The sequence below is a fragment of the Microcaecilia unicolor genome, chromosome 11 (genome assembly GCF_901765095.1).
Source record: "Microcaecilia unicolor chromosome 11, aMicUni1.1, whole genome shotgun sequence".
Classification (NCBI taxonomy): domain Eukaryota; kingdom Metazoa; phylum Chordata; class Amphibia; order Gymnophiona; family Siphonopidae; genus Microcaecilia; species Microcaecilia unicolor.
The window spans coordinates 145,946,553-145,971,362 of NC_044041.1; the positions used below are offsets into that span (position 1 = coordinate 145,946,553).

At 45.2% G+C, this 24,810-nt stretch overlaps 1 protein-coding gene across 5 annotated transcripts in view; it reads right to left on the minus strand.

Annotated features, from left to right (window-relative positions):
• CCDC61 (coiled-coil domain containing 61) overlaps positions 1–24,810 on the minus strand; it is a 647,013-nt gene that overhangs the window by 316,758 nt on the left and 305,445 nt on the right. For 4 of the 5 annotated variants that reach the window (XM_030218079.1, XM_030218082.1, XM_030218080.1 and 1 more), the window contains one exon: positions 1,194–1,435. In XM_030218079.1, coding sequence (XP_030073939.1) covers positions 1,194–1,435 — 242 coding nt within the window. The remainder of the gene's footprint in view (positions 1–1,193; positions 1,436–24,810) is intronic. The other variant, XM_030218081.1, reaches the window with a different exon arrangement.

Sequence of the window (24,810 nt, forward strand, 5' to 3'; positions counted from 1 at the left end):
GAACGTCTGTCAGAGTTCTCCGAATCCTCACACCCTGACCACGGGGGGGAAAAAGGTGCACCACAATCTGAAGGGGAATTAACCCTTCTGCGCTTATCTTTAGGCCAAGCATCTGGGAAAAAAGCCTCACTGGGCAGTCCCAGGCCAGAATCCATCGGGGGGGCAATCAGAGGAGCCTCAGGCGACCCTTGAGGGAGGGCTCTTTTCATCATGTATGCTTTATGCAGCAAAAGCACAAAATCCGGGGAGAAAATCTCACCCTGGGCACCCAAATCCTGTCCGGTGCTAGCCACTCCTGAAATAACCTCATCTCGAGGTGCCCCACCCGGCTCAGGTATCTCCGTGTCCATGGAGGCCGCGCCATGCGGTGTAAGCAAAATGGCGCCCACTGCCAGCTCAGAGCGGGAAGAAACATCGCTCGCCATGCTCGGGCCGGCTCCTACGCCAATACAGCACGATTTACAGAGCCTTGCTGCTGATTTGCGCTTGCCACAAGTGGAACAGCGCTTTACATTGTCCGCAGCCATCGCCAAAAAACGGCGGTAAAATCCAAAATGGCGGTTCACGCCAAAATTGCCCCGATCGCGGGCCCACCCCGGAGGAGTTGGAAAACACTCTTACCTCAAAGGATCTAGTGTACAACTACGATCCTGCTGAAAATCAGGTCAAAAACCTCTGTTCCAGCGTCTCTGCGTTTAAAAACGCGACTTTTTTTTTTTTAAGCTGTGAGGAAAGCAGAGGTATTGAAGACTCCGGAGGCTCAGATGAGTGGGAAAGGCAGGGAAAGGGCGAACCTATATGCCTGCTTCCACTGTTGGTGGGTAAGGACAGGGAAAGCAAGGCAATATGTCCACATCCACAGAGGTATGGGTAAGGCAGGGAAAGGGCTAACCTATGTGCCTTTAAAGTGAAGCTGCTATAGCCTCCAACACCCCGGTTAACAACTGGCAAGCCAGGAACCACCTCCCGGCAGATTTTTCTGGAGCTCGAACAAGCTGCAGCCACCCTGCTAAGGGAGATAGAGAATACTGAAGAGGCAGTGGAGCTAGCAGGCCAAGAGGACACTGTGAAAGTTTGAGTGCTCTCTATCTCCCCTGCTGGTTGATGGACATAACCCATACGTAATGGCTTCATCTGCTTGATGACAAGTAACTGTAGATACAGCACCAACTTAAATACACTAGAATCATCACCTGAGGGGGATGGTGTTAGATGGGCAGCACGAGACCGGCTTCCACTCTGACCTTCTCTGTCCACAAGGTGTTCTCGAGTTGCAGACCACGAAGCACTCCTCTCACGAGACCCAGAGCGCTCTCGGGATGTGGCCTGCTGTTCATCTCCTGCCGCAGAGCTGTTCTGGGATCTCAGGGCTCGGCTGGCACCATGGGCAGAGCCACTGTGGTTTTGAGGCGATGGTCCAATTGGAGTTAGTCTCCTATCCAGGAAGGAATCATACGTTAGTGAATGGTTGCCACAAAACACCTGGCACAGATCAACCAATCAGATTGACTGAAATATCTACCACTCATCTTCAATATAGCAAGGTTTTCATTTCTTAAAGTTCAATACTGGTTTCTAGTTGTGTTACAATAACAAAGGTATGAAAATCAAACTAGAGACTTCGCTTCAGCTTATAGAGTAATGATGGGCTTATCACTTTACACCAATTTGCATATTTTTGCTTCTTCACTACAGAGGCTTAGGATTTGAGATAATGCGGAATATAAATATTGTAAATAAATAAAAACAAGCAAGCAGAAGATTCCAGCACAAAAAAAAAAAAATTAGCATTTCATGGGGCATGCAGAGCATGGCTTATGGTCTTAGATTGAAGCCAACCTCTCCACATGCACATGTGTGTGACTAACTTGTTGGCTAGAGCTAGCTTTGAGGAGTGAAGGAGGGGTTGTTTAAAGAGGTAGAGATAGTTCTGGGGTCTGGAACAATTGCAGGTGGAAATGCACAGTAGCAGTGGTGGAAGTTCGTGGGAGGTTATGGAGAGGGCATACTTTGGGTAGGGATATTTCTGTGAAAGTTTTGAGCAAAGAGAACATTTCTCTGGGTTAGTGACATTACTTTTCTCTGTGCTTGGTAACTTAAAGATTGGGTTTAAAAGAGGAATTGTAGGATATTGATAAACACAGTTAGAATTAAAAAAACAAAATCAAACTTTATTAGCTACCCCTTTTCTCCATAGTTTTAAAACTTGAATTTTCTGCCAAAGAATTAACAGATAGACTCTAGAAGGCACAGCAGGGCCTAGATTTATAAGGAATTGGGCAACATTCTGGGAGCAGTCTATTACAGAAGATGAGCTCCACCTTAACCAGGGTGGGACCAGGCTGCTGGCATTGGCGTTTAAAAAGGAGATAGAGCAGCTTTTAAACTGGAACCTGGGGGAAGGCCCTGATGGTGTAGATAACATGAGAAAGGACTTAAAGCTAGAGGAATAGTATGGCAGGGTCATGCATTTGGGCTGCAAAAACTTGAGGGAATGGTACAGTTTAGGAGGTGAAAAACTTATGTAGGAAAGAGGAACGGGACTTGGATGTGACTGTATGTGATAATCTTAAGGTGGCCAAACAGGCAGAAAAGGCGACAGCGAAAGCTAGAAGGATGCTTGGGTATAAAGGGAGAGGAATGGCCAGCAGGAAAAAGGAAGTGATGATGCCCCTGTATAAGACTCAGGTGATACCTCATTTAGAATATTGTGTACAATTCTGGAGACCACACCTTCAAAAAGATATAAACAGGATGGACTTAATCCAGAGGGCGGCTACTAAATGGTCAGTGGTCTTTGTCAAAGTGTATAGGAACAGACTTAAAAATCTCAATATGTATACTAAAGGGACAAGCTTGGGACAAGTAAATAGGATCTTTAAGCAAGTGATGGGAATCAGATGGCATGGATGGGCAGACTGGATAGTCCGTATGGTCTTTATTTGCCTACAATATTCCACAACTGATGTAAGCCACCTCAACGGCTACCTTAACCTAATACGGAATAGAGCACTTAGAGGACACTTGGCATCTACATGAATCCTGAAAAAGCACAAACAGTCTGTCCAGCAGATAAAAGGAAAGGAATTAGTCATTTCAACATACTGCATGAAAACCTGGCTAACATCCAGCCTTTGGAGCTTCTGGGCAGACTCTGACCATCTTTGCTCTGCAAAGATAGGAAGGACAACATCTTATTTAGATGGAACAAAGACACTACCTCCTAGGAAAGGAAGGAACCATATGCAAAGAGAATGCCTCATTCACAAAGAGATTCCTTCAGAAGGAGCTTGGCTGAGGCAACAGACACCAAAGATACCATCTCCAGGGTGAGGTCCTTCACTGATCCACTTTTAAAGGCCTGAAGGGATGACTGTAGAATACATTGAAAGCCAAATTAGGATCCTACTGAGGAAGAACCAGACACAAAGGGGGCCTGAGATGTTTTACCTCATGCATGTAAAAAATATAGAATGTCAGGTACACTGGCCACCAAGACAATTACTCCTTTTCGCCTCACCAGCACTCAATACCACATGACCCAGCTTCTGGGCTGACTTTGCTCTGCAAAGATTGAAAGGACCACATCCATAAGGAACAAAGTTACCATCTCCTAAGAAAGGAAGGCACCATATGCAGACAGATTGCCTCAACTGCAAAAGACAGAGATCCCTGCAAGAAAGGGCCTGACTGAGGCAACAGACACCAAAAACATAGTCTTCAGTTACATCAGACCTTGACATAGGCTAAGGAGGTAGAACGCATGTGCACCATCAGCAGGGTAGAGATAATCAAAGCTGAATAGCCCCTCTGCTTCAAATACCACCTCTCAAGGGCGTGCCCATAAGTAAAAAAAAGAGTCTAGATCTTCTAAGACCACTGACCCTGGACCAGGATTCCCCCAAATCTGCAGAAGTGGGAGGAGAGCCCATGCCACCAGAAGCAAGAAATCTACATAACATGAGCAACAAGTGAGTCTATGAGGATTACCAGAAATGGATGCCAGGCTGACTTCCGAATCATCCTGTTTATCAGGAGAGAACACATGCAGCTTCTCCAAGCACAGCAAGACTGTACCAGAGCATTGTAACCCTGCAAGCTCAATTCCCACCTGTGACTGTAGGAACTGAGTGAACTCAGAATTCTGGCACGTAACTATGAGGTTGAAGTGGGGAAGGCCACAATGTTCCAGAAGAAACTGAAAAGTGAAAAATATTAGTTCCCACACCCCCAGGTCAAGAATATTCAAAGTGAGAAACTTCATCTAATGTTCTCTATGTCTGCTGTGTGTGCTGCTGAAATCAAAGATAGGTGAAACAGCCCATTTGCAGATCAAACTGGTTTCTAGCTCTACAGCTGCACTCTAGATGCCTCCCTGTTTTTTGATATGGCATTGTCTGACATTACTCTTACATCTTTCCCTTACACCAATAGAAAAAAACTGAAGGAGGGCTAGCCAAATGGCCCCCATTTCCAGACAACTGATAGGTCGCTGTGTCTCCATGAAGGACCATTACCCCTAAACCGAGCGGACCAGGCACTGGGTTCCCCAACCCTGGAGGCTCAAATCAGTTGTCACAGCTGTCCATTTGGGAGGATCCAAAGAGGCCCCACTGGGCAGATGATGTGGGTGATCCCAACATGCCAGCAAATGGCACAAGGCCTTTGAAAGTGGAAGCCAAGCCTCAAACTCCTGGGATGCAGGGCCCAGTGAGACAGCAATACTTTCTGGAAGAAAAAAAAAAAACACATGAGCCTTTGCCCAGATGTCTACTTCCAAGGTCATCGCCATAGAACAGAGCAGCTGTACATAATCTTCAGCTCATGGAGTCCTCTGCACACACAGCTTCTGCTTTAGAACTTGAGCATTTGCTCCTCCATGATAAACACCATCCCACAAAGGGTGCTGAAGCACAGTCCCAGATATTCTGAGTCCCGGATCAACCAGTTGTCCAGGTATAGATGCACCCAAATGTCCTTGGAAATGTTGATCCAGGACACAGAAGTGCAGGAAATACTTGCTGGACTCCAGAATGGGAATATATAGATACGCCTCCATAGGTCCAGGTAGGCAAAAAACTCTTCTAGCTAGACTGAAACAATCACTGATCCCAAAGTCTCCATCCAGAAGTGCAGGACCCAGAGCAAGACATTTATCCTCTTGAAATCTAGGATTGGCCTGTAGAACCTACCTTTTTGGGGCCCCCAAAATATATGGAGTAGTACCCATGGGCCATCTCCTGGAAAGGAACCAGCTCTACAGCTCAAAGATGTAAAACATTCTGAAGGATGTCCTGAATTGCACTTTGCTTTGTGAGCAAACAGAAGGCAAAAACTATAAATGAATTGGAAACTGGGTCTGTGGCACAAGCACCACCTCCAGAATCGACTGATCTGAGATGATGTAGGCCAACTTGTGGCGGACAAGAGATAGACTGCCTCCCATCAGCACCACTGAGGGGTCTGGGTGCCCCTCATTAGAGACCCTTACTGGAAAGGGTGGTGGACAAGGAGATTGGAGAAGTCACCCCAAAAGGGCACCCCCATCAGATTTCCTTTGGTTAGTTAGCAGACCCAAAGAACATTTATTAAATGGAATGACCTGTGTCCCTCAGTCTAGATCTGTCCCCCAAGGAACATGTCCTGGGCACAGGGGCACTCCTCCGAAAGCCCCAGATTCTTGACAAGTTATGTGAAAAATTGCTATGCCGAATGGCATTTACCTTAATAAATAAATTCTTCAATGCCATGCTTATTTATCAATCAGTTGATATTATGCCAGTAGAAGTTGATGATTTTTTAAATGCTGTCACAGACAGAATTATGGCCCTGATAGTCGATGCTGGGCCACGTCCAAGAACTGGCACTGAATATTGGTGTCTGATGATGCAGTCAGGCTGCTGGTGTAATCAGTTGGGTTGGTCGTGAGCCCTTGGGCCCTGGCCGAGGCCCGCAGAGCGCCGACCCAGGCCAAGAGGAGACCGACCCACCACCACACACCCCAGCTACACAATACCCCTAAGCTACCCTCCCCCGCAGTACCTCAGGAAGAAAGGGAAATAGGCATACAAGCGGGCCTCGGCCGAACCAGAACCCAGGCGCACAGAGTCACTCGTGCGGGCCTCACGGCCGAACTGGAACCCAAACACACACAAGGAGGGGTGAAAGAACCCAGAGGGCCCTCCCCCCCCCCCCCGGGACCCCAAGAAACCGCAGCCAGGCCCTCCTCAGGACAGAGGGGAAAAGAATTCTAAAAGCCACAAAAGCCAGAAATAGATACAGCAAACCAAAGGAAAGGGTAAGATAGCCCCCAGTCAGAGGTACAAGACACAAAAGGGAGGCAGAAAGCTTTTGCCTCAGCCCACAGAAGGCAGAGGCAGAGACACAGAACACAAAGGGTTAAGCTTGCTGAGCCAGCCAGCACACAAGGGAGAGAGAGAGCTCCTTAAATCAACAATCAGAGAGAAAGCTGGGGAGCATGGCCTACTCAACAAACACATTGTCAGAGGCAGGGACACAATACACACAGTACACAAAGGGTTAAACTCACTGAGCCAGCAGGCCGGGACACGGGGAAGAGAAATCCTCAGAGTAAACAAACAACCCGGAGAGGACGCTCTTAGACAAGCAGCCTAGCTGAAAGGAAGGCTGAACAAAGCCCAGCCCCCACTGACAAACAAGCAGCTGGCTTCCCACAGAGAACTGCAGGCAGTGAAGGGAAGCCCAGCTGGAGGCAAGAGAACTAATTACTCACACACACACACACACACACACACATACACACACGCGCGCTGCCCCCAGCTAACACAAACAAAGGGAAAGGAAAGAAATCCCTGAACAGGAAACTCAGATCAAAGTCAGAGCACAGAGCACGTTCTGACAGAGAACTGCGCGGCTCACCAGTCACCACAAGTGTAACGCTAAAGCAAAGTAAGTAGCAACATGCAGGCTTAATACACCCACTGACTTCAGCACAAACCCTGGCAGCCAATCAGAAGAGACGTCCCCCCTCTCTCCCTGCCAAACCGGCAGAATCATAACAGCTGGCTCTTATGCAGGCCCCAGGTGGATGCCGGCTGGAACCCACATTAGTGGAATGTACATGTCCCCATCCCCACTCAGCACCAGTTCCCCTCCAAAGCCCCCTGGCACAAGGATCAGCTACCCTCTCCCCCTACCTTGAGGGGGCCAGTACCTGGAAGTTATGTATGTGTCGGCCAATATTCAGTGCAAGCAGTAGCATAGCTAATCAAGCAAAGTTAGGACTGCTTTTTATGTGATCCTACATGCAGTGAATATTGCCACCACCCGCATAATTCCTGGCTCTGCCCCCTTGGGACATGGCCATTGGGTTCCAATATTAAGTGCCACAGAGAATCAGCAGCTGGGCAGGCACATGCGATTTAAACAGGCATGAGGATCTCATGCTCATTTAAATTGCTTTGAATATCGACCAAGATAAAACATGGAAAAGAAAATAAGATGATACCTTTTTTATTGGACATAACTTAATACATTTCTTGATTAGCTTTCAAAGGTTGCCCTTCTTCGTCATGACGAAGGGCAACCTTCAAAAGCTAATCAAGAAATGTATTAAGTTATGTCCAATAAAAAAGGTATCACCTTATTTTCTTTTCCATGTTTTATTTTGTTTGATTTCTACTGATAACCTTTAAGAGTGGACTAACAACGGCTACCACACCTCTCTACTTAATATCGACCACAAAACCATAATAACTGTGACTTTACCTCAGAATTAATGGTAATATAGCATTTATTTGATACTAATTGAAAGTTACAGCACAATTAATGTTAATATTCAAATTATATAAGTAATGAAAATAACCAGCACAATTTTAAGAATAAGATAAGAAATAAATACTAGTTCACTTCCTTTCTATGGATAGCTTGAATACAATTATAATTTAATTCTTAATTGGACATTCATCTAGAACACTTCCATACTGGATTAATACATTTATTTAGTCTACCCTAAACTCTATATAACTTTCTTCTTTTGATTTGACTTTGCTTAACCTCAGTACTGTTCAAAGCATCCGATGCTATCTCTTTTCCCAAATTTCAAAATAGAAGTCTTTCCTCATTGACCAAGACAAAATTCCTGCTGCTCCTTTCTTGGGTGGGGCATATCCTTCATGGCACATCTTTCCAGTCGGCTGGAGACCTCATTCAACTGGCTAGTGTCCAGGAAACCTCAAGTTACTGCTGTAGAGGCATTAAAATGGATGTAATGCTGGTATGGTACTTTGCGATTGGTCCAGCTTAACAGGATGCAAAGATCTAGTTAACTTAAGCATACACAACCCATAAATATTACACAAAAATATTAGGTAGTAATCATATGAATACCAGGAAACCTTTTGCCTAGTAAAAGGTTGGACTTCTCCTCCCCTTTCTGACACTGTTTAGTCAACCTTTTCAACCTTCTGCACAACAAATTGCTGATTTCTTTTCAACTAAGGTAACTCAAATTTGAACTGATTTGAAAAAGGAGTTATCTTCACTGAATAGTAAATCTTTGACAAATGGTGACAGAACCCACGAGGGAATAAGCGACATTGGATCAGGGGCTTACAAATGGGGAAAGTGTGTCTAATGTCCAAGTGGGTGCCCACCTGGGAAGCAGTGATCATCAAACAGTTTGGTTTGATATAACAACTAAAGTGAAGGGCAACCACTCAAAACTCATGGATTTTAAACATGCTAACTTTAGCAAAATGAGGGAATACCTGAAAAAAGAGCTGACAGGCTGGGAGGTCATATGAGAAGTAGAAAGGCAGTAGACCAGGCTGAAAGGAGCTATAAATATGGCTACCAACCTTTATGTAAGGACAGTAAATTAAATCAAGAGAAAAAGGAAACCAATAAGGTTCTCCAAGCAAGTGGCTGAGAAAATAAAGGTTAAAGAGCTGGCCATGAAATACAGAAAAACTTAAGAAGAGGAACACAGAGAGGAATACAGGATGAAACTGAAAAAAGCTGAGGCATACAGAAGAACAAATGGCTAGAAATGTAAGCAGGGGTGACAAGAATTTTTTCAGGTATATTCAGAGGAAGACTAAAAATAGAATTGTGAGACTGAAAGATGCTGTGAACCACTATGTGGAGAATGATGAGGAAAAAGCAAATGTACTAAACAAATACTTCTGTTCTGTGTTCAAGGAAGAAAATCCTGGAGAAGGACCATGATCAACTGGCAAAGGTACATAAAAGAATAGAGTGGATATAGCACCGTTTACGGAAGAAAGTGTTTATGAACAACTTGAAAAACTAAAGGTGGACAAAGCCATGGGACCGGACGGGATCCATCCCAGGATAATGAGGGAGCTCAGAGAGGTTCTGGCATGTCCTCTTAAAGATTTGTTTAATAAATCCTTGGAGATGGGGGAGGTTCCTTGGAATTGGAGAAGAGCGGATGTGGTCCCCTCTCCATAAAAGTGGTGAAACAGAAGAAGCTGGAAACTACAGGCAGATAAACCTCACTTTGGTTATTGCAAAAGTAATGGAAGTGATGCTTAAGGAAAGGACAGTGAAGTTCCTGGAATACAATAGGTTACAAGATCAGAGACCAGAAGAGAAGAGGACATCTCTGTGGGTAAGTGACATTATTTTATTCTGAACTTGGTAATTTAAAGATTAGGGTTTAAAAGAGGAATTGTAGGATATTGATAAACACAGAATTTTAAAATAAAAAAAGCAAGCAAACTTTATTAACTAGTCTGTATACCCTTTTCCCCCCATTTTAAAACTTGAAGTTTCTACCACAGCTTAAAGATTAGGGTTTAAAAGAGGAATTGTAGGATATTGATAGACACAGAATTTTAAAATTAAAAAAAAAGCAAGCAAACTTTATTAGCTAGTCTACATATCCTTTTCCCTATAGATTTAAAACAAAGTTTCTGCAACAGCATCAACAGGTAGTCTCCAGAAGACACAGAAGGGCCCAGTTCAGTCCTCATTCCCATCCACCATCCTCAACTCTTCATTCATAGTCAGTTATTCTAATTAGACAACAAGAGAGGAATTTTCAATGTTCATTAGAATTTGAATTACATTTAGTTTCTAAGAAGCAAACCCTAAATAAATTACAAATTACACCAGCCAAAAAGATCATTATATTCATCTACCTAAACAAATTCTCAATACCACATGAATCACAATCAGGATTTCGATCCAACCACAGCACCGAAAAAGTACTAATCACTCTCCTAACCAAATTCAAATAAGCAATTGCAACTGGCAATAGTGTACTTCTCCTACAATTCGACATGTCCAGCACATTCAACATGGTAAACCATAAAATACTATTAAACATCCTAGAATACTTCAGGATTTGAGGAAGCGTACTTAATTGGATCAAAGGCTTCCTAACCGCAAGAACATACCAAGTGATATCATATTCGAATAAATCATCACCATAGAAACCAGAATGTGGAGTACCCCAAGGATCACCACTTTCACTGACCCTTTTCAACCTAATGATGACACCTCTAGCCAAATCGCTATCCAACCAAGGCCTTAATCCTTACATCTACGCAGACGATTCACGATCTACATCCCGTTCAAACATGATCAAACATAAATCACAAATGAAATCAAACACAGCCTCCAAAATCATGAACTCATGGGAGGATGCATTTCAACTAAAACTCAACACAAAAAAAACACAATGTCTCATCCTATCAACACAATATAGCATGAACAAACCCACCACTACACCCTCCCTGGTTCAGTTAGCCTGAAAATTCTCGGAGTTACAATTGACCGAAATCTCACACTAGAAAGCCATGCAAAAAATACAGCAAAGAAAATGTTCCATTCAATGTGGAAACTCAGAAGAGTAAAACCTTTCTTCCCAAGGGAAATATTTTACAGCCTGGTACAATTAATGGTGCTAAGCCACCTAGATTACTGCAATGCCATCTATGCTGGATGCAAAGAACAAATCATATAGAAACTCCAAACTGCCCAAAACACAGCAGCCAGACTCATGTTTCGAAAAATGAAATACGAAAGCGTCAAACCCCTAAGAGAAAAACTACACTGGCTCCCACTTAAAGAGCGTATTGCATTCAAAATTTGCACCCTGGTTCATAAAATCATTCACGGCGAGGCCCCGTTCTACATGTCAGACCTCATAGATTTACCAACCAGGAACAAAAAAAGGTCAGCATGCACATTCCTGAATCTCCACTACCACAGGTACAAAGGACTAAAATATAAATCAACATATGCATCCAGCTTCTCCTACATAAGCACGCAACTATGGAATGCACTACCAAACGTCATAAAAACAATGCACGACCTAACAAACTTCCGAAAATCACTAAAAACCAACCTGTTCAAAAACGCATACCACAATGATGCATCCTAAATACCAGACAACGAAACTTATACCAGAACTGGACAACACCGAACTCTCTATACTTGATTGCATATATACTTTGTCACTAATGAACTTTAATGCAATACCACTTTATTTCTCATTTGGGTAATGGAGTGTGGTAGCCGTGTTAGTCCACTCTTAAGGTTATCAATAGAAATCAAACAAAATAAAACATGGAAAAGAAAATAAGATGATACCTTTTTTATTGGACATAACTTATTACATTTCTTGATTAGCTTTAGAAGGTTGCCCTTCTTCGTCAGATCGGAAATAAGCAAATGTGCTAGCTGACAGTGTATATAAGTGAAAACATTCAAGCATTACTATGACAGTCTGACAGGGTGGGAGGATGGGGGTGGGTAGGAGGTATGCATGGGGACATCAAAGCATATCATTGATATTCTAACAGGATGGGTGTGGATAGGTGAGGGGTGGGGTGATCAACAGAGACATACAGCTTTATGTTTTATAATGGGCTAGGAACCCCAGATCCTTGTTAAGTCCTTTCTGTTGGGTGTTAAAATATTAAATCATTCTGACTTCAAAGGTCTTACGTTCTTGTATGGTTTTAAAGTTACCTTTCAGGATTCTCACTGTGAAGTCACTGGTACAGTGTCCTGGTCCTGTAAAATGCTGACCAACAGGTGTGGGAACCCTACTGGCACCAGTATTGTTCATGTGATGTCTAAGTAAATTGAATCTTGTCTTAAGCATCTGGCCTGTTTCTCCAATATAGCATCCTTCGTTACATTTTTTACACTGAATGATATATACCACATTGGAAGATGAGCAAGTGAAAGATTCCTTTATGTTGAATATCTTTCCTTTGTGGATGACTGTGGGGTCCTGTGAAATATTTTGGCATAGTTTGCAACTGGATAAATTACAGGGAAGTGTGCCCTTCTGTTCCTTTTCAGTCTGTGATGGAAGTTTACTTCTGATTCGCCTGTGTTTTAAGTTGGGTGGCTGTCGGAAGGCCAGTACTGGTGGGGATGGGAATATCTCTTTCAGTAATTCATCCTCCTGGAGTATATAAGGTTGTAGATCTCTTATGATTTTCCTCAGTTTTTCCAGCTCTGGATTGTATGTCACTACAAGGGGGATTCTGTCTGTGGATTCTTTCTCCTTGTACTGTAGCAGATTCTCCCTGGGTGTTTTGAGGGAGGAGGCACTACTCTTGGAGATTATTTTGGGGTTGTAGCCTTTCTGTTTGAAGGATGCAGTCAGGCTTTTAAGGTGTCTGTCTCTGTCCCCTGGGTCAGAGCAGATACGGTGGTATCTTGTGGCTTGGCTGTAAATGATGGATCTTTTTGTATGTGAAGGATGGAAGCTGGAGTTGTGGAGGTAGCTGCATCTGTCTGTGGGTTTCTTGTATATAGATGTTTGTATACAGCCATCACTGATTGAGACCGTGGTGTCCAAAAAATTGACTTTTTCTGGGGAGTAGTCAATTTTGAATCTGATTGTAGGATAATATGTATTGAAGGCAGAATAAAATTGTTTCAGTTTCTTCACCCTCCGTCCAAATCATAAAAATGTCATCGATGTACCGGTAGTATTTTAGAGGTTTGGTCTGGTGTGTATTCAGAAATGTCTCTTCCAGCTCAGCCATAAAAAGGTTGGCATATTGGGGTGCTGTCCTGGTGCCCATCGCAGTGCCCATTATTTGTAGATAGATATCATTGTTAAAGCGGAAGTAGTTGTGAGTTAAAATGAATTTGATTAATTTTGTAATAGTTTCTGGTGAGTATTGATGGTCCAGTGTGGATTTTTTTAGGAGTCTTTCACATGCAGCTATGCCATCCGCATGTGGAATGTTGCTGTATAGTGATTCTACATCCATCGTGACCAGAAGGGTGTTAGGTGGTAGTTGCTTGATATTTTTCAACTACTTCCGCTTTAACAATGATATCTATCATTGTCTTTTGAGTGTCACATGTATGATTATCTCCCATTTGTTGAGATATCATGTGTGTGTGCTCGATGCAAAGAGCTCCTAGCTCTCAGAGAACAAGTCCGTTCTCTTGAGAGTAGAGTAGCAGACTTGGAGGAGCTGAGGGAGACAGAGAGGCCTACAGGGACGTTGTAGAAGTCTCTCCTCTAACCTGGCAGCCCCTATGCTGCCTTGGAGGAGGGAGGCCTTCTAAAATGACAGCATCACCCTGGTGATGGAAGTAGTCCTGTACACAGGACCAGCACACCAGGGAATGCAATATCCTCTCACACCGAGGATGTAAATCAAGGAGCTACTGCCCAGGTGGGAAGGGTTTGGATAGCTGTTGTAGCTGCTGATTTGATTATTAGGCATCTAGATAGATGGGTGGCTGGTGGACGTGAGCATCGCCTGGTGACCTGTCTACCTGGTGCAAAGTTGGCGGACCTCACGCATCAACTAAATAGGATTTTAGATAGTGCTGTGGAGGAGCCGGCTGTCTTGGTACATGTGGGTACCAATGACATAGGAAAATGTGGGAGAGAGGTTCTGGAAGACAAATTTAGACTCTTAGGCAGAACGCTCAAATCCAGAACATCTAAGGTAGCATTTTCTGAAGTGCTATCCATTCTACGCGCAGGGCCCAAGAGGCAGGCAGAGCTCCGAAATCTCAATGCATGGATGAGACAATGGTGCACGGAGGAGGGTTTTAGATTTGTTAGGAACTGGGCAACATTCTGGGGAAGGGGGAGCCTATTCTGAAAGGATGGGCTCCACCTTAACCAGGGTGGGACCAGGCTGCTGGCATCGGCATTTAAAAAGGAGATAGAGCAGCTTTTAAACTAGAAACCGGGGGAAGGCCGAAAGTCGCTCAAAAGTCCTGGCCAAATCCAAAGGTCTCTATTCTATCCTCATCCTTCTTGATCTATCTGCCGCTTTTGACACTGTTGATCACAGCCTACTCCTTGATACGCTGTCTTCATTTGGATTCCAGGGCTCTGTTCTTTCCTGGTTCTCCTCCTACCTCTCCCTTCGCACCTTTAGTGTACACTCTGGTGGATCTTCTTCCACTTCTATCCCTCTATCAATCGGTGTGCCTCAGGGTTCTGTTCTCAGTCCTCTCCTGTTCTCCTTCTACATTTCTTCCCTTGGCTCTCTGATATCATCCCTTGGCTTTTAATACCATCTCTATGCTGATGACTCCCAAATCTAACTCTCTACCCCCGAAATCTCAACCAACATCCAGACCAATGTTTCAGCCTGCCTATCTGATATCACAGCCTGGATGTCTCAACGTCATCTGAAACTTAACATGGCCAAAACTGAGCTTCTCATCTTTCCCCCTAAACCTACCTCTCCTCTCCCCCCTTTCTCTATTTCTGTGGATGGCACTATCATTCTCCATGTCTCATCAACTCATAACCTTGGAGTCATCTTTGACTCCACTCTCTCCTTCTCTGCTCACATTCATCAGATTGCCAAAACCTTTTGTTTCTTTCTCTATAACATCAGCAAAATCCGTCCCTTCATCTCTGAGCACTCTACCAGAACCCTTATCCACACTCTTATCCATAGGAGCCAACTTTTCAAAATTATTGGGGGAAATAACCCCTCCCTCGACACATACAAGGAATTTTTTCAATATTGGGGGTGCTCAAGCACCCACAGCAACCACAGAGTCGGCTCCTATGCTCTTATCACCTCTCGTCTAGATTATTGTAACATGCAGCTTCTCACCGGCCTCCCTACTAGCCATCTCTCTCCTCTTCAGTCAGTCCAAAACTCTGCTGTGCGACGCATTTTCCACCAAAGTCGATATTCTCACATTAACCCTCTCCTCAAGTCACTTCACTGGCTCCCTATCCGTTTCCGCATTCAATTCAAACTTCTCTTATTGACCTATAAGTGCGTTCACTCTGCCGCTCCCCAATACCTCTCCACTCTTGTCTCTCCCTACGCCCCCCTCTCGGGTACTCCGTTCTGTAGATAAATCTCTCTTATCTGTCCCCTTCTCCTCAACTGCTAATTCCAGACTCCATTCCTTTTATCTTGCTGCACCTCACGCCTGGAATAAACTACCCGAACCTGTACGTCTAGCCCCGTCTTTGGCTGTTTTCAAGTCCAAACATAAATCCCACCTCTTTACCACCGCTTTTGACTCCTAACCACTACTCACTTGCCATGTCCTTTTATCCTCACCTCTCTAGTCCCTTACCCTTATAGTTCTGTCTGTTTACCTGTCTTATCTAGATTGTAAGCTCTTTGAGCAGGGACTGTCTTTTTTGTGTACGGTGTACAGCGCTGCGTATGCCTTTTAGCGCTATAGAAATAATAAGTAGTAGTAAGTAGTAAAAGTGCATGGTTCAGAATAAGTCATCTTTTTTTTTTGTTACATTTGTACCCCGCGCTTTCCCACTCATGGCAGGCTCAATGCGGCTTACATGGGGCAATGGAGGGTTAAGTGACTTGCCCAGAGTCACAAGGAGCTGCCTGTGCCAGGAATCGAACTCAGTTCCTCAGTTCCCCAGGACCAAAGTCCACCACCCTAACCACTAAGCCACTTCAAAGATATCACCAAAACAGGGAAGATAGGGTATCCTGATAGTGAGGTTGCAAAAAAGACCATAGTAGATCAGGTGTCCTTAAATAAAAATCAGACAAAAGATTGCAAATTAATACTGTCAAGTACTGAGCATGATGTAAATAGGAACAACAAAAGTAGTTTCAAATGTCTATATGTGAATGCCAGAAGCCTAAGAAATAAGATGGGAGAGTTAGAATTGCACTAAATGAAAAATTAGATCCTGATGGAAGGAGGATAACCAGTAGGACACTGTCATACCGGGGTACAAATTATATCGTAGTGATAGGGTGGATTGAATTGGTGGAGGGGTAGCATTGTATGTTAAGGAAGGCCTTGAATCAAATTGATTGAAAATTCTGCAGGAAACAAAACATCTTGGAATCCCTATGGATTGAAATTCCACGTGTAAAGGTGAAAAGGATAGTGATAGGAATGTACTACCATCCGCCTGGCGAGAATGAACAGACGGATGCAGAATTGTTATCGGAAATTAGGGAGGCTAACAAACTGGGCAACACAATAATAATGGGTGGCTTCAATTACCCCAATATTGACTGGGTAAATGTAACGTCAGGGCATGCTAGGAAGGTATAATTCCTTGACTAAAACAAGGACTGCTTTATGGAGCCAACAAGAGAAGGACAAATTCTAGACCTTAGTGGAGCGCATGATCTGGTGCGGGAGGTAATGGTGATGGGGCCACTTGATGATGGTGATCATAATATGATCAGATTTGTTATTAGCTTTGAATTTATTCTATATCATCTAAAGACTATATCTTTGTGTCATCTTCGCTGTGTTCCGTGTGAATGTAAGTGTAGCATCATCCACTGGATTCTATATAGGTCGCCCAAAGTTGAGTGCGGATCACAGATCCATGTGTAAACTAATTAGCTAATTAGGCAAAATCAATTACTGGCATTAACAAGCACTTAATTGGCAATAATTAGGAATTACGTGCAGATCTACCCTATTCTATAACATGTCCTCTAGTTCTACCATTTTTCCTTCTCTGTATACTTTTTTTTTTTTTTTTTACTAAACTAATTGAAATTTGTTAGTAGTCAGTTTGCTGTATACTTGGATACATTTTCATGTTTGCATTTTTCACAATTTGGATTTAGGCCTGCTCATAGAACTGAGTCACTATTGCTTGTCTTAAACTCTCATGTTAAAAAAACAAAAGTTGAGCTTAGGTAAGCAGTCTGTCCTCATTCAGTGTAAAAAATGTAACGAAGGATGCTATATTGGAGAAACAGGCCAGATGCTTAAGACAAGATTCAATCTGCACAGACACCACATGAAAATAGCCGGTGCCAGTCAAGCCCCCACCCCTGTGGGCCAACACTTTACAAGACCAGATCACTGCACCAGTGATTTCACAGTAAGAATACTGAAAGGTAATTTTAAAACAAAACAGGAACGTAAGACCTTTGAAATAAGAATGATTGAATATTTTGACACCCAACAAACAGGACTTAATAAGGATCTGGGTTTTCTAACCCATTATAAACCATAAAGCTGTAGTTCTCTGTTTATTACCCTCCTCTCACCTACCAACACCCATCCTGTTAGAATATCAATGAAATGCTTTGATGTCCCCATGCATACCCCCACCCTCCCAGTCAGACTGTCAAAGTAATGCTTTGATGTTTCTCTTATATATACTATCTGCTAACACATTTGCTTATTTCCGATCTGACGAAGGGCAACCTTCGAAAGCTAATCAAGAAATGTATTAAGTTATGTCCAATAAAAAAGGTAATACCTTATTTTCTTTTCCATGTTTTATTTTGTTTGATTTCTATTGATACATCTTGTTCAAAAACCACATAAACTAATTATGTTGTCCGTTCTGTAGATTCAGTGATAGACTCTTCTAATATAGCAGAGATATTTTTCAAATCCATGAATAGTTCAGGCTATAAACCTACAACCTCATCTTGGGCTTTTTTTTTTTTTTTTTTAAGAAACAGGAAGAGGGGTCATGTGATGCTGTGAGCAGCGTAGGACGTGTGGGAAGACAGCTGCTCAGGAGACTCCCGCCGTTAGACGATTTTCTCCCAATTTACAGTGCTGAAGTGCATGAATCGAAAGGACCGGAGTGGCTGAACAGTGCATAGACAAATTTGTAACTAAATCTGACTCGCAAAAGGGATAGATCAAGGCAGAATAAAGACAAGATGGCGGCCTCACACACGCACTCACAACCACCAGTGGACTTCATTCCAGAACTCACGAAGGCAGTGGTGAAAGCGCTAGACATGCGTTTTACCCAACTCTCAGAACTACAGGGATGTTGTAGAGAAGTCCCACCTCCAGTCTGGTAGCCCCTGTTCTGCCTTGGAGGAGGGAGGTTTCTTAGAAGGATAGCATCACCCTGGATTCTAAACCCCAAACAGATTCTGCAGCACCGACTGCCCAAACCGACTGTCGCGTTGGGTATCCTGCTCAAGGCAGTAGTGAGATGCGAATGTGTGGATTGATGACCACGTCGCAGACTTGCAAATCTCTTCTATAGTGGCTGACTTCAAGTGAGCCACCGACGACGCCATGGCTCTAACACTATGACTCCTGACACGAACCTCAAGAGTCATCCCAGCTTGGCCATAAAGTGAAGGAAATGCAATCTGGTAGCCAACTGGAAATGGTGCATTTCCCGACTGAGACTCCTGTTGGGATCAAAAGAAACAAACATTTGGGCGGACTGTCTGAAGGAGCTTGTCCGCTCCACGTAAAAGGCAAATGCTCTCTTGCAGTACAAGGTGTGCAAATGACGTTCAGCAGGGCGGGTATGAGGATGGGGAAAAAATCTTGGCAAGACAATTGACTGGTTCAGATGGAACTCTGACACCACCTTCGGCAAGAACATAGGGTGCGTGCGGAGGACTACTCTGTTGTGATGAAACTTGAGATAAGGAACATGCACTACTAAGGCTTAAAGCTCACTGACCCTACGAGCTGAAGTAACAGCCAGCAAGAAAATGACATTCCAGGTCCTTCAGATGGCAGGAATTCAGTGGCTCAAAAGGAGGCTTCATCAGCTGGGTGAGAACGACGTTGAGATCCCATGACACTGGCGGAGGTTTGACAGGGGGCTTTGACAAAAGCAAACCTCTCATGAAGCAACAACTAAAGGCTGTCCAGTGAAAAGCACTAATTGAACTAAGATGAACCCTTATGGAGTTGGTCTTGAGACCAGACTCTGACAAGTGTAGAAGATATTCAAGCAGGGTTTGTGTAGAAGAAGAGGGAACCAAATCTGACGCGGCCAGAAGGGAGCAATCAGAATCATGGTTCCGTGGTCTTGCTTGAGTTTCAGCAAAGTCTTCCCCACCAGAAGCATGGGAGGATATGCATACAGAAGGCACATCCCCCAATGAAGGAGAAAGGCATCCGACGCTAGTCTGTTGTGGGCCTGAAGTCTGGAACAGAACTGAGGGACCTTGTGATTGATTTGAGTGGCAAAAAGATCCACCGAGGGGGTGCCCCGCTTTCGGAAGATGTTGCGTACAACGCCCATGTTGAGCGACCACTCATGAGGTTGCATGATCCTGCTCAATCTGTCGGCCAGACTGTTTACGCCTGGCTTGGAGAAACATTGCTTGGAGAAACATGCCGTGACGGCGAGCCCAAAGCCACATCTGAACGGCTTCCCGACACAGGGGGCGAGATCCGGTGACCCCTGCTTCTTGATGTAGTACATGGCAACCTGATTGTCTGTCTGAATTTGGATAATTTGATTGGACAGCCATTCTCTGAAAGCCTTTAGCGCATTCCAGACCGCTCGCAACTCCAGGAGATTGATCTGAAGATCTGATTCCTGGAGGGACCAAGCTCCTTGAGTGTGGAGCCCATCTACATGAGCTCCCCACCCCAGAAGGGATATATCTGTTGTCAGCACTTTTTGTGGCTGAGGAATTTGAAAGGGACGTCCCAAGACCAAATTGGGTCGAATTGTCCGCCACTGAAGGGAATTGTGAAAATCGGTGGACAGCTGGATTGCATCCTCTAGATCCCCCGCAGCTTGATACCACAGGGAAGCTAGGGTCCATTGAGCTGATCTCATGTGAAGACAGGCCATGGGAGTCACATGAACTGTGGAGGGCATATGGCCGAGAAGTCTCAACATCTACCAAGCTGTGATCCGCTGAGACGCTCTGGCCATGGAAACTAGAGACAGAAGATTGTCTGCTCTCGCCTCGGGAAGATAGGCGCGAGCAGTCTGTGAGTCCAGCAGATCTCCTATAAATTTCAGTTGCTGAACAGGGAAAAGATGGGACTTGGGGTAATTTATAACAAACCTGAATAGCTCCAGCAGTTGAATAGTCATCTGCATGGACTGTAGAGCCCCTGCCTCTGAGGTGTTCTTCACCAGCCAATCGTCGAGATAAGGGAACACATGTACTCCAAGTCTGCATATCAACGCTGCAACTACTGCCGGGCATTTTGTAAAGACCCTGGGCGCAGACGCCAGACCAAAGGGCAGCACACAATACTGGAAGTGCTGCGCTCCCAGATGGAATCGAAGATACCTCCTGTGAGCTGGAAGTATCAGGATGTGTGTATAAGCATCCTTTAAGTCCAGAGAGCATAGCCAATCGTTTTCCTGAATCATGGGAAGAAGGGTGCCCAGGGAAGCCATCCTGAACTTTTCTCGGACTAAGAATTTGTTCATGGCCCTTAGGTCTAGGATGGGACGCATCCCCTGTTTTCTTTTGCACAAGGAAGTACCTGGAATAGAATCCCAGCCCTTCTTGCCCTGGTGAATGGGCTCGACCGCATTGGCTTTGAGAAGGGCGGAGAGTTCCTCTGCAAGTATCTGCCTGTGCTGGAAGCTGAAGGACTGAGCTCCCGGTGGAAAATTTGGAGGCCTGGATATCAAATTGAGGGAGTATCCTAACCGGACTATTTGAAGAACCCACCGATCGGAAATTATAAGAGGCCACCTTTGGTGAAAAAATTTTAACCTCCCTCCGATCGGTAAGTCGTCCAGCATGGACACTTTTACAGCGGCTATGCTCAGCTAGAGCCAGTCACAAGCCCGTCCCTTGCTTTTTCTGGGGAGCCACAGGGGCCTGCCTTGGCGCAGGAGGTTGACGAGATCCGCGCTGGGGATGAGCCTGAGAAGGCTATTGAGAAGGAGGATTGTACCTACGTTTGTTATAGGCATAGGGAGCATTCTACCTTCCCCGGATAAATCGTCTACCAGATGAGGTAGAAGCAGAAGGCGCTCGGCGGGAGAGATTGTCCATAGCGGTTTCCCACTGCGTGATCTGATCAACCACTTGCTCGACCGTCTCACCAAAATGTTATCCCCCCGGCAAGGGACATCCACAATCTGCTGCTGGACTCGACTGTCCAGGTCAGAGGCACGCAGCCATGAGAGTCTGTGCATCACTATACCTTGGGCAGCGATTCTGCATGCAAGATCAAAAGTATCGTAAGCACCCCTGGACAGGAATTTATGACACACCTCCTGCTGCCTGACCACCTCCTGTAGAGGCTTGGCCTGCTCCGGAGAGAGCTTATCAACCAAGTCCACCAGTTGTTTCACCGTGTTCCTCAAGTGAATGCTCGTATAGAGCTGGTAGGATTGAATTTTGGCCGTAAGCAAAGAGGCCTGATGCGCCTTCCTCCCAAAAGAGTTCAGGGTTCTAGATTCTCTTCCCAGGGGTGCCGAGGCAAAGTCTCCAGAACTCCTGGCTCTCTTGAGAGCGGAATCCACAACCATAAAGTCATGAGGTATCTGCGACTTCATCAACTGAGGTTCTCAGTGAATCCGATATTGGGACTCAGCTTTCTTGGGAATGGTGGGATTACTTAGCGGTTTCATCCAGTTCCGCATAAGTGTCTCCTTCAGCACATTATGCAAAGGAACCGTGGATGACTCCTTAGGTGGCGAAGGATAGTCTAGGACCTCGAGCATCTCAGTCCTGGGCTCATTCCCAGATACCACTGGGAAGGGAATGGCCACAGACATTTCCCGGACAAATGAAGAGAAAAAAATACTCTCCGGGGGAGAAAGCTTTCTTTCTGGTGAAGGAGTAGAATCAGAAGGAAGGCCACAAGACTCCTCAGAAGAGAAATACATGGGATCCTCCCATTCATCCCGCGAGGCATCCTCATCGGTGTCGGACAGGAGTTCCTTAACAGCAGTCCAAAACTGGGCCCATCTCGACGCCGAGGAACCATGTCCTCGATGGCGATGTTGAGAAGTCGACTCCCATGCCGGCGGCGATGAAGCTCCCTCCAGCGATGTCGATGGGGAGTCAACCTGCGTGGCAGCCGATGCCGCAGGCGGCACCGGCGTTGGAGACCTCACCACAGGCGGAGAGCCTGCTGCCGCTTCCATCGACGGTACGGAGGGCGCAAGCACCCCCGGTACCGGAGCAGACTGACGCAGCAACCCTTCCAGAAGACCTGGAAGAATGGCTCGGATGCGCTCGCCTAGAGTCGCTGTCGAGAAAGGCTGCAGGGTCGGTGCAGGAATTGGCATCGGAATCTGTGGAGGTTGAGGAGGCAGTACTGGGCTGCCCGAAGACCGACACACCAACACCTCTTGAATGGAGGGTGAGCGTTCCTCCCGGCGTCGGCGCTTCACGGATGCCGAATCCTTCAACGCCCCGGAGCTCTCTGTACCATATTTGGAAGGAGACCAATGACGATGCTTCTTCGCCTTCGCTCAATGCACATCATGCAGACTCCTCGGTACTGACGAGGAGGACGTGGACTCCACACGCCTCCTCGGGGTCGGGAATGAATCTGGTCGGTCCCTTGGGGCCTGTACAGCAGGAGGCTTCGAGACAGGTGGAGACCCACTCGATGCCTCACTGCCCCCAGCGCAAGGTGGTCCCCGGACAGCCATTACCTACGCTCCTATAGTCGAAGCCATCCTCGGTGCCGATGTCGACGTCAAGGAACCGATCGAAGCTCCGAAAAAGTCGGTCCCGAAGAGCTTTTCTCGACGCTTGTGTCCGCTTTTTCAGGCTAAGACACAACTTACATGCATCTGGGCGATGGTCGGGCCCAAGGCACTGAAGACACCACGCACGGGGATCGGGTACCCGAGATCGATCAGCTGCACCGAGTACACTTCTTGAAGCCGCTGGGAGTCCTCGATGATATGGACGGAAAAGAGTGGCAGCAAAATCAAAATCCACGATTGTGGCTCAAGGAAGCACACAAATAGGAGAAAATGCGAACAGGCGGCCTAAGAGGGCCACAAAGGAGGCGACCGGAAACTTAACCAGGCCAAAAACTAAGAGGTAAAGGAATTTTTTTTTTTTTTTTTTAACGGGAACAGGGTAAAAGAAATAAAAGAAGAAAAAAATGAAGTAAAACTTCGAAAACCGGCAAAGGCTCGTTCCAAGGGCTGAAGAGAGCCCACAAACGCAATCGCTCTCTACAGCGGAAAAAAGGGAACTAAGTGGGAGCACTCATGCGACGGGCGGGAAGACGGCCGCGCATGCGCAGTGCGCACGCCCCGCGCATCAGAAGGCTCTGGCAAAACTTTGTTGATTTTTGCTTTGAAAAATTGCCCTTCCTGGGGCCGGCGTGGACGTCGACCCAAGTGTGAGAACAAGCAGCCAGCTTGTCCTCGGAGAAATAAAAAGTACCTATCACATGGCAAGGAGAAACTGAGGAGGAAATGAGGCTATGCACCCATATATCGCAGATACAAATGGATATAATTTTGATGGTGATGAGAGACTGAGGACCCTGCAAAGTTCATGATGTTCCAACAGAAATATGTGTTCAGAGAGGAAGAACATCAGGTGTTTCATACCAGTTTGCTATATGGTTTTGGCACGCTGTGAGCACGCTTTATTGATAAGGGATTAGCCAATGACCACAAAGTATGCATGTGAACACAAGCAGGAGAGGAAACTGCCATGTTTGTATATTATTATATTGTGTAGTGGAAAGAAACCGGAAAATCCATACATGATCACAAGATAGTTTAGGAGAAATCACATGATTTAGGAGAAACAAAAATTACAGCAGTATATAAGTGATGGCTAGGAAAGTTTTGCTGAGCAGACTTTGTTATTCAGTCTTTGCATCTGGCTTTTTCTGTGTGACAACCTGCTCCAGAGAGAACAATTATTTTGTATTGGCTTAGAGAGATACCAATAGAGATTTCTACTGGTTGCGCCTATACCTAAGTCTGATTGTCTCTCTTATTCCAGCCTCTAAGGCTGAAGTGTTTTCCCCTCCCCAGGGGCAAGGGAAAATTAGGTTCTTACCTTGGTAATTTTCTTTCCTTTAGTCATAGCAGATGAAGCCATTACGTATGGGTTGTCTCCATCAACCAGCAAAGGGAGATAGAGAGCACTCAACTTTTCACAGTGCCTCATGGCCAGCCAGCTCCACTGCCTCTTCAGTATTTGAAGCTTCCGAAGCAGTATGGCAAACCACAATGGGAATAACATGAACTTTCCTCACAGCGAACGATGGCCCCTTATAACAAGGGTGTGAGCTCAAAAGGAGGGAATGAACACATCCTCCTGGAGGGAATAAACTCGTCTTGCTTATTGTATAACTGGAGGGGATACATGCAACCTCCTGGAGGGAATAAACTCATCCTCCCAAAACATAAACTGGAGGGAACGGACTCATCCTCCTATAAGTGAACATGAATGCTGAAGACTGTTTTCCAACTTTCTCCCAAGGAAGGAACTTCAGGAAACAAGAACAGAACCTGAAACAGATTCACAGCATACAATCATACAGGGAGGGCTCATGGCTTCATCTGCTATGACTAAAGGAAAGAAAATTACCATGGTAAGAACCTAATTTTCCCTTCCTTGTCATCAAGCAGATGAAGCCATTACGTATGGGATGTAACAAAGCAATCCCTATATAGGGTAGGAACAGGTCACA